Below are 12,770 nucleotides of genomic sequence, written 5' to 3'. Positions count from 1 at the left end.
TCCGTCGGGGCGAGAGGGCAGTGGGGTTAATTATCATGACAATGGGGGTGTTGGCGGAAAGGCAGCCCCCCGGCTACTGTGTGTGAGAGAAGACCAGATCGCCATCCCCATCCCGACTCTGAAACTGGGAAAAGCTTTGATTTCCCCCCGGGACAGATGGGAGAGGTCAGGCCCCCCTTTGTCGGAATCATTAAGTAACCTTTCCGATCGCCTCGTCCGTAGGGAAGCCCACACAGATCGGAGACCCCACGGTTTCGGCCCCTTTACCCCAGGCTCTCTATTCCCCAGCGGCTTTGGCGTTCACGCTCTCCTGGTCATCGCCATGAGGGGCTAATGAGACACCGTGGAGTCGGCGAGACTCCGCCAACACGCAACACGCAGCCACGCAAACAAACTGTTCAAACAGACATAAAGGAGCCGCAGGCACTGAGCGGCTACACTAAGCACTTCAGCAAACACTTTAGTCCATTATGAGGCTCAGAAACAAACTCCTAACCCTCTTAGAGGCTTTATGATCCTTCAGAGCTTCGAAGCAAATTTTGAATAACTCAACAAAACATTTGAAAAAAAAATGCCCACGTTCATCTGACCATCAGTCAACTTCCCAGCTTTTCAACAGGCATCATTTAAATAAGAGTAAAAATAAAAAGAAAGGGAAAATCTCTTGTTTAATAGCATTATCTTAAGAATACAAAGTATCAGCATCACCTCAAAATGGGATATAGCTGGAAATAGCTCATAAACAACATGTTTGTTTCAGTAGAGAAAACAGGGCAACCAGTAAAACTCGAGGCGTCCTTACGCTGCATGTGGCTGATTATGAAAGAGCGCCGAGCCCCCTGCACGCGGAAACGCTGATTTCATATTTCATCGTAGCATGAAATATTTGCTAAAATAAATAAAAAATAAAACGCCAAAGACTGTCTGAGCAAAACGTAAAATTTGCATGGCTCATGGTGTCGTTTCAAAAGAGGGTGTGTGGCGAGGAATCAATGTTTGTCACTCAAAAGCGTGTACTCCCCGCTGCATCGAACACTTCGCACGATGAAGAACGGAGCGTTTCTAGGTGAAGGAAGCGGCAGGTGAATCTCGACACGTGGACAACCTGGGTACACGAGTACGTTCGAGATATTATTTCCCGAGGAAGTGATTTACACCCGGTCCTATAATAAAACTTGGTGAAACTCGAGGTGTTTCGAACACAGATGGAACGTCAGGCGGATTTGACTAGTCAACACCTCGACAGCAGCCGCCGTCCCAGCGCCATTTACTTCTTCCGTCGCATGACGACATGACATGATGCTGTCCTTGCTGTCTGCTCCAGTTAATGCGTTACGTTCCACAAGTTAAGCGCTTTTATTTCGTTACGTTCAGGCTGCGGTGGAGTTTTGTTTACATCGAATGCCGCCGTGCATCAAAAGGAGAGGATGTCATTCCTGCGCAGAGCACCCTCTTCAGGCCTTCACATCCGTGGCGCGCCAGCGTCGAAACCTCGCCGAGATCGGGAATACCGAGGTGGATGTGATCAGCGTAGGTGCGCGGGTGGCGCGGAGGGGCCCGCGAGAGACATGTCATCGCCGGATTTTGACGGGACGGGACGCGGGAGCCGGCAGACACCGGGACGGCCGACACAGTCAAAGCAGAAATTCAATTAGCCTAGACGGAATGTCATAATCGCTGTTTTGGCAATACAGGCACCCACGAAGCACGCAGCAACGCAAACATACCAACAGGTCGAGGCAAACGTCCGCGCTGAAAACTTTTACCCCTTCAAAGATCTCAAGCTGCGTTTTAATTCCTGCCCCAACTTTGTTCTTGAAAGACAGAATCATACAAGTGTTTCCAAGTGTTCGCTATAAAAATGTAATTAACGCCATATATTTATCACAGTCATGACATGAATGCAGTACAAACAGACATAAAAATATAGGCAATGTAACCGAAACCCGTCTTTGGAAGCAAATGCTATAAATCTTGTGAGTTAGCGACCACTTAGATGACTGTGATGGATTGGCAAACGCTTTCATCGAAAGCATGTCCAAGTCACCGTTAAGTCAGTGTTAAAAGAATCATTCTGGCTTGCGTTGACTCACTATTTATCAGAAAAGTTTTCTCCATCATGCTTTTAATTCTCATTTAATGATCCATCATAGGCAGTTCATTGCCACATTTCCTCGGCATTTACCATTCGATACCACGCTGTACCGTTAAAATCAGGGGTTCCCAAACTACTGGATATATTTCTCCCTTTGAACCACAAGTGCAATTCATTCGACTAATCAAGGGCTTGATGATTATTTGATTAGTTGCACGAGTTATACTGGTGGAGGAGTATAACAAATATATGATGTGGCAATATGTAGAGATCTGGCAATAAATCATCAATCAGTGCTAGTCCAGAAATTTGACAAAAATGTTATATTACCTTTGAGCACTGCTTATGGTTCTGACACCACACCAAAGACCCATTGCCCTGAAAGAAAAAAGGAAAAAAAATCACAGTTCAGCTTCTGAAATTCATAACTTCCTTCCGCACAAAACCGTGCACATTTATACGATCACACAGCAATCAATCAATCGGAGACACAAGGCAATGAAACGAGGCGAAGGCATCCGAGCCCTCCCAAATAATGTCCTGCTCGATGCTGTTAATGTAAGGATGGACGTGGCACGGTCCAAACTGCGCGACGGATCAGATACCGCAACCTTGCTGCCGGATCAAAAAGGGTTTAATTAAACTTTTCTGATGACTTTTTCTGACTACGGTAAAAGGAGACTAATGCAGAATGAAAGCCGTTTCCCTGTTGAGTTTCAGCCTGACCTCAGCTTTATTCAGCACTTGTCAGCTTGTCTGATCTTGCCCACTGATGTACTGCTGATGTTCTGCAGCGGTCATCCAAACAGCAACTACGGACAGGAGCTGACCTTTGGTGCAGACGACAAACGCATCAAGCGCAATTTAACCGGGCCCGGAGGTGGCAAATTACAGGCTAATTGTGCTCGGGGAACGAGGTATTTCTCGCGATCATTTCGAAATGTGGCCCTGAAACTCAATAATAACAATACGCATTTACTGAGCTCACGTGGGAGGAGCAAATCTTTAAGCCCACCCCCCGCCGATGAGTGACAGTGCCATTAAACAACAGCGTCTTACCCGCCTGGGATAAACGGGGCCTCGCATCTGTGCGGCACGAAAAAAAGCACACGAGCATACCCTAAATGTTATATTTCCATGAAGCTGCCAATCATATTTAGCTGACTGACTTAAAATGTCCCTTAATATGGAGTTTTTTCTATATAATTCTAGCCAAGCAGGCAATATAGTGTGTGCTATAACATGATAAGCCAGAAAGCCTGCAACATATGTTTGTGCTTGTCACAACAATTCAATAATGCTTCCTGATTTCTCGAAGACCTTAAAATATCACAAACAGCTGACGAGATGCATATTTTTTTTAGAGGTAGGCCAAGGCAATATGTCTGCGGTGGATTACTCCCCATGTTCCATTTCGCTAAGGCTAACCGAAAATATATAGGCTCGTAAGCAGCGCGCAACGTGCGGCCAGGCGTGCCGAACGTACACGTGCGCCCCCCGCGCGATTCCGTTTCGGTCGGGTCATTACTCGTTAGCTAAGAAAATGAGGTAAGGAAAATAAATCGGCCCGCACGTCCTCCCGAAATATGCCTCCGTCTCATCGGAAATCAACTTTTAACGGCGCTTCCTTCGCGAACGCGAGGCTGTTGCGTATAATCTATCGGGGCACTGTGCTCCAAGGCAAGGGGCTAGAGTGGGGCATTGAGGAACTCGGGATTACCGCAGGACTGCTAACAAGGAGTCTGTGTAAGTTCAATGTCAAGTTCAAAGCCTTTGCGCTCAATGTAATCCAGTAGAAATTCCCAGTGAAACCTCAGGAAATAACTTATCATTAAAAGGCTTAATTTGCGGTCCGGCACCGATGGCTTCTCCGTAGACGGTGTGAAGGACTCTGGTCGGCCTGCTTCAAAGGAAGCCGCAATCGATGACAAATTCTACAACGGAGACTATAATTCTTCTCAATTTATCCTTTCTCTAAAGGCTGGAGGTTACATGCCTTTTTTTTTTTTTTACTGTTTTATACTACTTTTCATTAGGGCCAAAAGCGAACTGATTGCGAATTTTCGCAAAGCAACCGGCAATTTGACTTCATTAGCAATATTACTTTGAAATGGTGATTAAAACGGGAATCTTTCATCGCGCGAAACGCACGAGAGTTGCCGGTTAACTTCGCCCTTTCGATTAATCCGCCGACGGAAAAGTGTTCGCGCAATGCCTCCGAGGGTGTTTCGCAAGGTCAAGATCATCCATCACCGGGAGTCGGGTTTGTCAAACCGTGCTCACGGTCGCACTAATAAAGTCAATCACTGTCACTGTCCTCTGACAGTCCCGTCGTAGGCGACAGGCGATATTCATAGGTTGACAGCTAATTCCCATCCGCGCCCTGCTGCCGTGGGGTCGGCTCACGGGGATGTTGCCCCAGCTGTCCCAGGCCGACCCGCCTGCATCCCACCAACGGCGGGATAATTATAGGGCGCATCCTGATCCTGTAAACCCCCCCAGCCGCATTCCTGACCTATCCATCACAATGCGGCGACGGAGGCAGCCCGTTCCCTTCTTGACCTCGTCTTCTACCGCTTCAGGCCTCGCCAGTTTCGCCGCTATGGCACACGGCGCCAGGAGCAATGGAAGCCGTTAAAGACTCCGTGAAGATGTCCTCGGATCTGACGTCCGCCCCACGTCACGGGCAAGGGCAGCAATGCACACAACAGGGAAATTTATTACCGCCCTGGTGCTCGGAGGCGCAGACCGAGACCAGCTGAGTTTGGAGGGGACGGTCAATTTCAGCATCAGCCCTTGGAGAGCGTAATATGTTTCTTGGTTTTATTGTGTCTGTCCGGCAAGTAAACAAATGGTGCCACGCCTTAAAAATGCGTATAAATGTTCGGATGCATCGCTCTACACTACACCGCACGATACTTTCAGCGTTTCCTGTTTTCTGCGAACGCGGACAGGCGCGCCGAACTCGCCGAGCCCATCCCCGCTCATTTCAGAACTTCGTCCTCCCGAGAGCACATCTACGAGCAGCAATTACGAAGTCAATTGTTGATCTCCTCACATTTTTCAAAGCAGTGTGGCACAGAGAAAAGTGCAGGGTTTTTTTTTTTTTTCCTTATTTTCTCCCCCCAGAGACAGTTATATAAGCTTCTACATACATATATAACTCCACACCATTAGATAACCTTCCTGGAGTCAACATTTACATGTGGCGCATGAAAAATGTGTTAATATTTTTGAAAATTCTCAGTTTTGATGTCCACATTATGTAACATCATCTTTCTAATGTATCGTTTTGTAGAAATAAACGGGATGCGGAACACATTCATCGACACCAATTTGTACCTTACTGACAGCGACTGCGGAACTAAGGCTTGCGGCTGATTATTTGATACCAGATACCATGTCGGTGAGTGAAGGTAACAGATTGAAAAACAAGCCGTAATCACCCCCTCCCCCCACCCCACACACACACACACACACACACACACACACAAAAGAGAGCTTGACGAAGAGCACATCGCCACACACGGTCGGGTTCGTAGGGTTCCAGGAGCTCCGCACTCTTGGAGCGGCGGCAACGCAGCATACAAGAGATTTACTGACTAGTCCTTCAGGGTTTAAATGCCTTCACCGGGAGGTGAAACCGGGCAGCATAGGGCTCCATTCATCCCGCCTTTGCGAATGAAAACATCCACACATGAGACGAGCACAGGTTATTTTATATCAAAGGCGAAACAAGGGGATACAGCAAAACTACTTTCCAGTGTTTATCTTTCCGCAGGTCTCAAAGGTAGGACATCAAGTCCGACGGGCACAGGCAGGGGGGAACGAACAGCTAATTCTAAAAGTACTACGTGGATTTTAGGAGGGGTGCGGTGGCGCAGCAGGTTTGACCGGGTCCACTCAGCAGCGGGTCTGGGGTTCGAGTCCCGCTTGGGGTGCCTTGCGATGGACTGGCATCCCGTCCTGGGTGCGTCCCCTCCCCCTCCGGCCTTGCACCCTGTGTTGCAGGGTTAGGCTCTGGCTCCCTGCGACCCCTGTATGGGGCTAGCAGTTTCAGATTGTGTGTGTAAACACAATATTTATCGGCTTTAAGTAAAGTAACAAGTCCCCACTTACACACTTCCGTTTTTTTTTTTTTAAGTACTGGACTTCCTGCCATTAAGAAGACAGATGCTTTCTGGAGGACTCGGTCCTTGAGGAGACCAATTACTCGATAAGCAAGTCTGATTATTTAGTAAGATGCGGGAGAAAATGAAGGGGAAACTGCATTTTTCCCCATCTGCATATGACCTAAACTGTGCATTAATGCAGAATAAGATAGAAAGCCTTGCATTTCCATCACTCTACAAATGTATAATTTACATACTTACGCAGTTTTTCTGTAGGGGATGTCACATTCTTATCCAGCTTCTGGGCTGAAACAAGTTTTAAACTACATAAATAAGTAAACCGCACGAGCAGATAAATTGGCAATGACTACTAATAATGTTTACATCCTCATATATATTAGATGCGTGTGTCTAGAGCTGAAGATGAACAAGAGGTTACCCAATTTACCGAATATGCTAAAGTGCATTTTGCAGTCAAAGCTGGGAAGAAAATTAGGGGGGGGAAAAAATCCTCGTATAATTGAGTAAAGAAGAAATAAATGCAGAGATGTGTTTGGGTGTCTGACCAGCGATTCATTTCGGTTTTATTTGTTCTAATGGACATGAAGTCCAGTCACGCAGTCCACCGGGAACATAGACAGAAAATTAGATATTTGATGAGTTATGTGCCTGTACTTCTGCCGCCTTTAAAAGGAAATCTAAACATCCGATTGCTAAATTGTGTTTATGGAGACTCAAATATGGGCTGTATTGACAAGGCTCACCGAAGGACATAAATCTGTATAAATCTGCATCGCGCCATCTGTCGCGATCGTCTTCGTATTTCCGCGTCTGACTTCCAATTGTGCGGGCAGCTACCCGTGCGATGCGGGCTGGCGGGAACGGCGGGACTGGCAAAACGGGGGGCGTTTCGACAACGACGAGCCGAAATCGAAAGCTCTCGATCTGCTGGCGAAATGCGCCTCTGTTTACCGTACCGAGTTGCACGTCACTTCGGAGAAAAGCTTCTGCTCAACGAAGAAACGTAAATATAAATATGGCACCCGCGCCAACGCACGGAGCTCGCTCAGGGGTGCCGTTGCGCAGCGTAGGCCTCGGCATTGTTCTACCGCTTCTACGCACGCGCGATGACCTGCTTCGGTCAGAAAAAAATGCCACAAACGTATTTCATTTCGGATGAACGAAGGCAAAGGGCGGCCACATCCTGGCGAGGGCCTTTGTGACGTACCTTCGCCAAAGCGGGCACCTACGGCTGGTTAGCGATCAATGGCGGTGCAAGCGAACGATCGACGCAATCAAAGTAGCACGGGTCCAGCACACGGCACGCTCCAAGGCATTTGCTTCGAAACACATCGCCGCTTTGACCGTTTTTGGTCGCTGGCTGTCGGTGCCAAAGAGGGTCGAGCGATGGGACACATGAAAAGAGCACCATATGGCCGCCCCCAATAAACGCTGCCTAAGCATTTGATGACCATTTTCCAGATGTGCTCGGCAACGGCCGACCGCGTTGAAACAATTGACCGTATCGTCGAGGAAAAAAATATTTGACCGCATGACATCTTGACAAAGCTCAGCGTTTGGTTAAAAGTGTGAACAAACTCGCAGGCCTTCCCATGGGCTGTTATTATTTTAATCAAAAATGGGTTATTTGGAGAGATTGACATATTTTTTTTTTCAACGAGGCACCGAGGGCGGAATTGCGCAATATGGATATTTTTGCAGTTAAAACATTGGCATTTTCTTTCAGAGAAGTGCACTTAAAGTCCAATAAAAATGTTGTTTGAATTGTTTAAGCCAGCTCTTAGCTGACGCAGCGGATGTCCAACTGTAACATTCTTCGGCTCGAGCGTGGAGATCGTTTATAATGCGTCTGCTGTCATTTACAGGTTCGTTGCTTTTTCTTCCATGAAATCCAAAGCTCTCTCCTCAAACTAGCAGTGGTCCTTTTTACAACTGAGGCTGCAGTAACGACATCTCCATATTTATCAGGGCGAGTTTTTTGGGGTTTTTTTTTCCCCCCCCCCCCTTAATGGGGTCGCCTTCCAGTCGCTTACCGAACCTGCAGAGAACCAAGTTGAGGTCAGCCTTCCATGAAAGATCTGCAGATCTTTAAATAGGCGAGCAGGGATCTCAACGGGGGCCACCAAAACCGCAGGGTCAGGAGACGATCTGAGAGGTGCGACCACGGCTTTTGGTGGCAGGAGGGCCGTGTTGTTGCAGCTGACGGGACCTGCTTTTCGCGCACGGCCACGCTGAGATCACCGCACCTACTGCTCCACGCAGAGCGTAAGCAACAGTCACGAGCTATTCTTAGACAGGCAAACCTGTTGAACCTAGACCACTCTCACAGACTCTTCATTCTCCATTAGAATATATCCAGTCGGAAACACCACCTCACGGGCTTCCCCCAGAACATCCGCGCGAAGCGTTCCTCCGACGTCATCGCGCTCTAGAAAATCAAGTATTTGCATTCAAAGCAGACAGTCGTAGATTTTACAATGCAGAAAGTTCACAAAACCAGCGAGAAGATGAGACCGTGTTCACCCTCCTCCATTTCCTTTAAAAGACTGCATGTTTCTGTAGCTGGTGTTGCGGGGAGCTTTTTCAAACTTACAGTGTGTCCAGTGAGTAATCATTTACATACAACTGGATTAACAGTTCAATTAACCACAGTGGATAAAAAAGGCTTTCCACGGAAGCCTAGATCTTCCACAGTTTCCTCCAACGGTTCTGAGGAACAAATGCTGGAAATGTTCCGTATTTTTTCTGTCTAGGGTGATCATTCAAAATAGAATTACTTTTAACCGCTAAATGCAAGGTTAGCACCGGCCAACCGGGCTCTGTCGCGATACCATGCTTTACCGTCACTTGGCACTCGAGAAAACAGTGAGATGCACGAGCGGATTGTTACTTTGCAGGGGAACATAAATTCAGCCCAGACACATTTGCTTAAGAAAAGCCTTCAAAGCATTCACAATAGTTTGAGCTGCCCTTCCAAGCGAAGGAGAGAACTACGGCGGACCCTTTCTCCGAAGCCCCGCCAGGAACAGTGGGCCCGATGAAGTGTGAAAAAGGGCTCCTGGCATCTCCGGGAGGACCTCGGGACGAGTCCCTCCGCGAAGACAGCCTTCCTCGAGCCGTGGCGCACTTGAGAACGCACAACCAGATTACAGGGAGATTGAAAAAAACGTGCCCGTGAGACATCACATCGCAGAGTATTACAGGGACATGTAAACACCACATGGAACATGCAGATCAGAGGAGCTGAATGCGAGGACTGCTAAATGAGGGGACTGTGAAGAACCTCCTCGGGGTGAGAACACAGAGACCCAGAAATGGTTCCACGCCCCACACACACAAACACACACACACACACACACACACACACACACACACACACACAGACATCATAAAAACACTTGAGAATTAACATGACAGGATATCTAAAGCTGTGCTTCTGATGCATTCAGTCAACGGCCCTTCTGTTGGAAACTTGTGCCTGGTGGAAAAAGGAACACTGAGCAGCCCAGAAATCATGTTATATGTTATTATTAATATTCATCATTAAATGACATCTTGTCATCTTGAGGCCACCGCCACCACTTCCCTAATTGTTTTCTATGCGGTTACACATTGCTTTTTTTCAAAGTGAGTAGGGAAACAAGTAAATTAATTATGTGGCTGGTGATTTCTCTGACAAATTTGGAATATTTAATAATTCATCCCAACGGGGTACTTACAGTTAGTTAGTGCACAGGACCGTTTTATCATTGACTGTGATGATACATGTTTCGCCTCCCACGTTAAGGCGCTGAGAGCTGTTTCATATAATATAATATAATATAACATAATATGACATAAATATGTGAAAAGGAGCAGCGCATCTTTACAAGGGCGCGGACCGCGCAAAGACGCGCCATCCATCCGCCAGTGGCAGGTAATAAAGAAACAATGAAGCGAAGGAGACACATCACATGATGATGATGTAGGAACTTGGCGCTCAACTTCTCCGTAAAAACAAGTGTGTGTCGAGCGCAAAGCGGACATCATAAAGTTTTATGGTCGCAAGGAGCGACTTTTCCCCAAACAGAACCCCGTCCCGCGCGCTGCCCATGATACAGCATGATGATACTACTACACCTAAGTTCTTTACACATGACAAACGCGTTTTGTCATCGAAACGGGGGGAAACAAACAAACAAACAAACCAATAAATAAATAAATAAATAAATAAAGAAGTGACGAAGAAGAAGAAGTTGATGATGTGCTACACACACACAGTCACAGTGCCGGCGCGGGACCGCAACGCATCGCAGCAGCAGCAGCAGCGCCGCGCGCGGCGCACGAGACGAGAGTGAGCGCGCCGAGAGACGCGCGCGAGCCTTCCTCGCGACCGTACCTGGAAATGCGTGAAGAAGGCGGGTATGCGCGTGATGTGCAGGCTCAGGCACCTGGACGCGCATCTCGCGCGGTAGATGCTGTCCGTGGCGAAGGACTCGTCGTGCCGCTTGGCACCGGCGCTGCCCGGGCTCCACGAGGCGGTAATCCACAGACACAGGGCGAGAGCCACGCGGGGGCTGCTGGAGAACATCGCGGCGGCGCGCTTTTATTTATTTATTTATTTTTTCCTCCCCTGCCTCCCCCCCCCCTCTCTTTTTAAATCTCCTCCGCTGTGCGCAAAGCCACACTGAGCGGCGATCAGGGCTGGAGAAACTAGAAGAAACTTCACTAATACACTGGGGGAGGAGCCGTCGGCGGCGCGCGGCGCGCGATTGGAGGGCCTCGCGTGTAATTGACAGGCCGCCGAGCGCGAGGGAGCAGGTAGGACAAGAACCGCGCGCGAGGAGAGGGGTCCGCGACCGAGTTAACCCCACATTCACAGCAGACAAAAAATCATCATGTCGTACCATCTCAGGTCTACTATTATTATTATTATTATTATTATTATTATAAGTTTTACCAGGGATACAGCATCTAATGTCATATTATTTCAGACTGTATTACACGGGTGGTATCTTAGAATGAAATTTCCTGCGTACTTTGGGTCATTTGTAAACAAACAAACAAACAAAACTGGGATTTTTTTTTTTTTTTTTACTTTCAGTTATATTAGAGTCCCGCATAGCACAGTGCTTACAAGTAAATTCCAAATACAGCAGCAGAAAAGAAAACTTTTAGGCACCTCGTAGTTGAGGGTTTGAAAACACAAGCTGTGGCCCTAAAGGTTGTGGGTTCAAATCCTACCTTCAGCTGTAATACCCTTGAGCAAGGTACCTACCAGAAATTACTCCAGTAAGATTATGCAGCTATGGAAACGCTTAGATATGTGTAGGTACCTCAACACTGTAAGTTTCTTTGGAGAAAAGTGTCAGCTAAATGGAGAACTTTATGGATCGTTTAATTTACTTTGTACAAACTTTCCCAAAGGATACAGCAACAATTAGTGACAAAGACATACTGTAATGACCTGTGTTACCGTGAATTTGAGCGGGAGAACGCATTCATTGTAATCGGTTGGATCTGGATGATGTGCGGGGAATATAAGGGGGTGACTGTGTCTGCCAGAGGGGGAGAAAGAAGAGATAATCTGGGGGCGCTGAACAGGCTGGTCCCTGAGGATAAGGGGTCCTCAAACCCAGAGCATTATTTCCCTGTGCGCCGATGTTCCAATAAACGTTCGCAACGAACGCTGCCCGTGTGTCCTGCTTCGCCCCAACCGAACCCAGAGCACCGCGCGCCACAATACGTACATGTAGTGACAAAACGTGGAAGGTCAGACATGACAGAAAGAATAAGAGAACAACAAATGAATGAATGAGTTTATCATTCAGATATGGTGGGTTGGGGGAAAAAATACATTCATTTAGCTGACACTTTTCTCCAAAGCAACTTAAAATGTTAAGGTTACAGTTATTTAATTTATACAGCTGGGTCATATTACTGGAGCATTTTTAGGGTAAGTGCGTTGCTCAAGGGTACAGAAGGTGGGGATCAAACCTGCAACCTTCGGATCCAAAGGCAGCAGCACTAAGCACTACGCTCCCCAAAAAGACAGCAGAAATTAGAACATAATAAATTTAATTAAAGGTACTACTACTAATAATAATAATAACACACACGGTCTACAATCGCAAGTGGGGGTCGCAGTGAACCAGAGCCTAACCTGGCAACACAGGGCGTAGGGCTAGAAGGGGAGGAGATACAAGGCACCCCCAGCAGGACTTGAACCTAAGACCCACCACACAGCAGGCCCTGGCCAAACCACTGCGCCACCATGCCCCCCACTAATAATAATAATAATGATAATAAATTGAAGATCCAGCTCCCCACCCTGGAAGAGCCCAGAGGTGAACTGGTATTGTAAAGAATGTGGATGGCGGGCAGGCGCACTGAGGTGTGTTGCAGTCACGCAGCAGGAACACCACACGTCCGCTCATGCGGATGATTCCCGTCACAGATCGTTTGAGGAAGGGATGTAAAAAAAGAAAAAACAAAGATGCTCACTAAGCTGAATAATCTTCTGTTTCATATTTATTTGCCAGATGCCGCGATCCTGAATGACT

At 47.4% G+C, this 12,770-nt stretch overlaps 1 protein-coding gene across 3 annotated transcripts in view; it reads right to left on the bottom strand.

Annotated features, from left to right (window-relative positions):
- Nucleotides 1-10,944, bottom strand: part of LOC108927892 (anosmin-1-like) — a 43,659-nt gene extending 32,715 nt beyond the window's left edge. For 2 of the 3 annotated variants that reach the window (XM_018741519.2, XM_018741526.2), the window contains exons 1-2: nucleotides 10,607-10,944; nucleotides 2,426-2,473 (exon numbers count right to left, since the gene is read on the bottom strand). In XM_018741519.2, coding sequence (XP_018597035.2) covers nucleotides 2,426-2,473; nucleotides 10,607-10,798 — 240 coding nt within the window. In that variant the 5' untranslated portion in view covers nucleotides 10,799-10,944. The remainder of the gene's footprint in view (nucleotides 1-2,425; nucleotides 2,474-10,606) is intronic. The other variant, XM_018741532.2, reaches the window with a different exon arrangement.
- Between the last annotated feature and the right edge of the window lie 1,826 nt (nucleotides 10,945-12,770).

The sequence above is a fragment of the Scleropages formosus genome, chromosome 12 (genome assembly GCF_900964775.1).
Source record: "Scleropages formosus chromosome 12, fSclFor1.1, whole genome shotgun sequence".
NCBI lineage: Eukaryota > Metazoa > Chordata > Actinopteri > Osteoglossiformes > Osteoglossidae > Scleropages > Scleropages formosus.
Note: the sequence above shows the minus strand (reverse complement) of the source record. Positions and strands in the feature narration are given on the sequence as shown.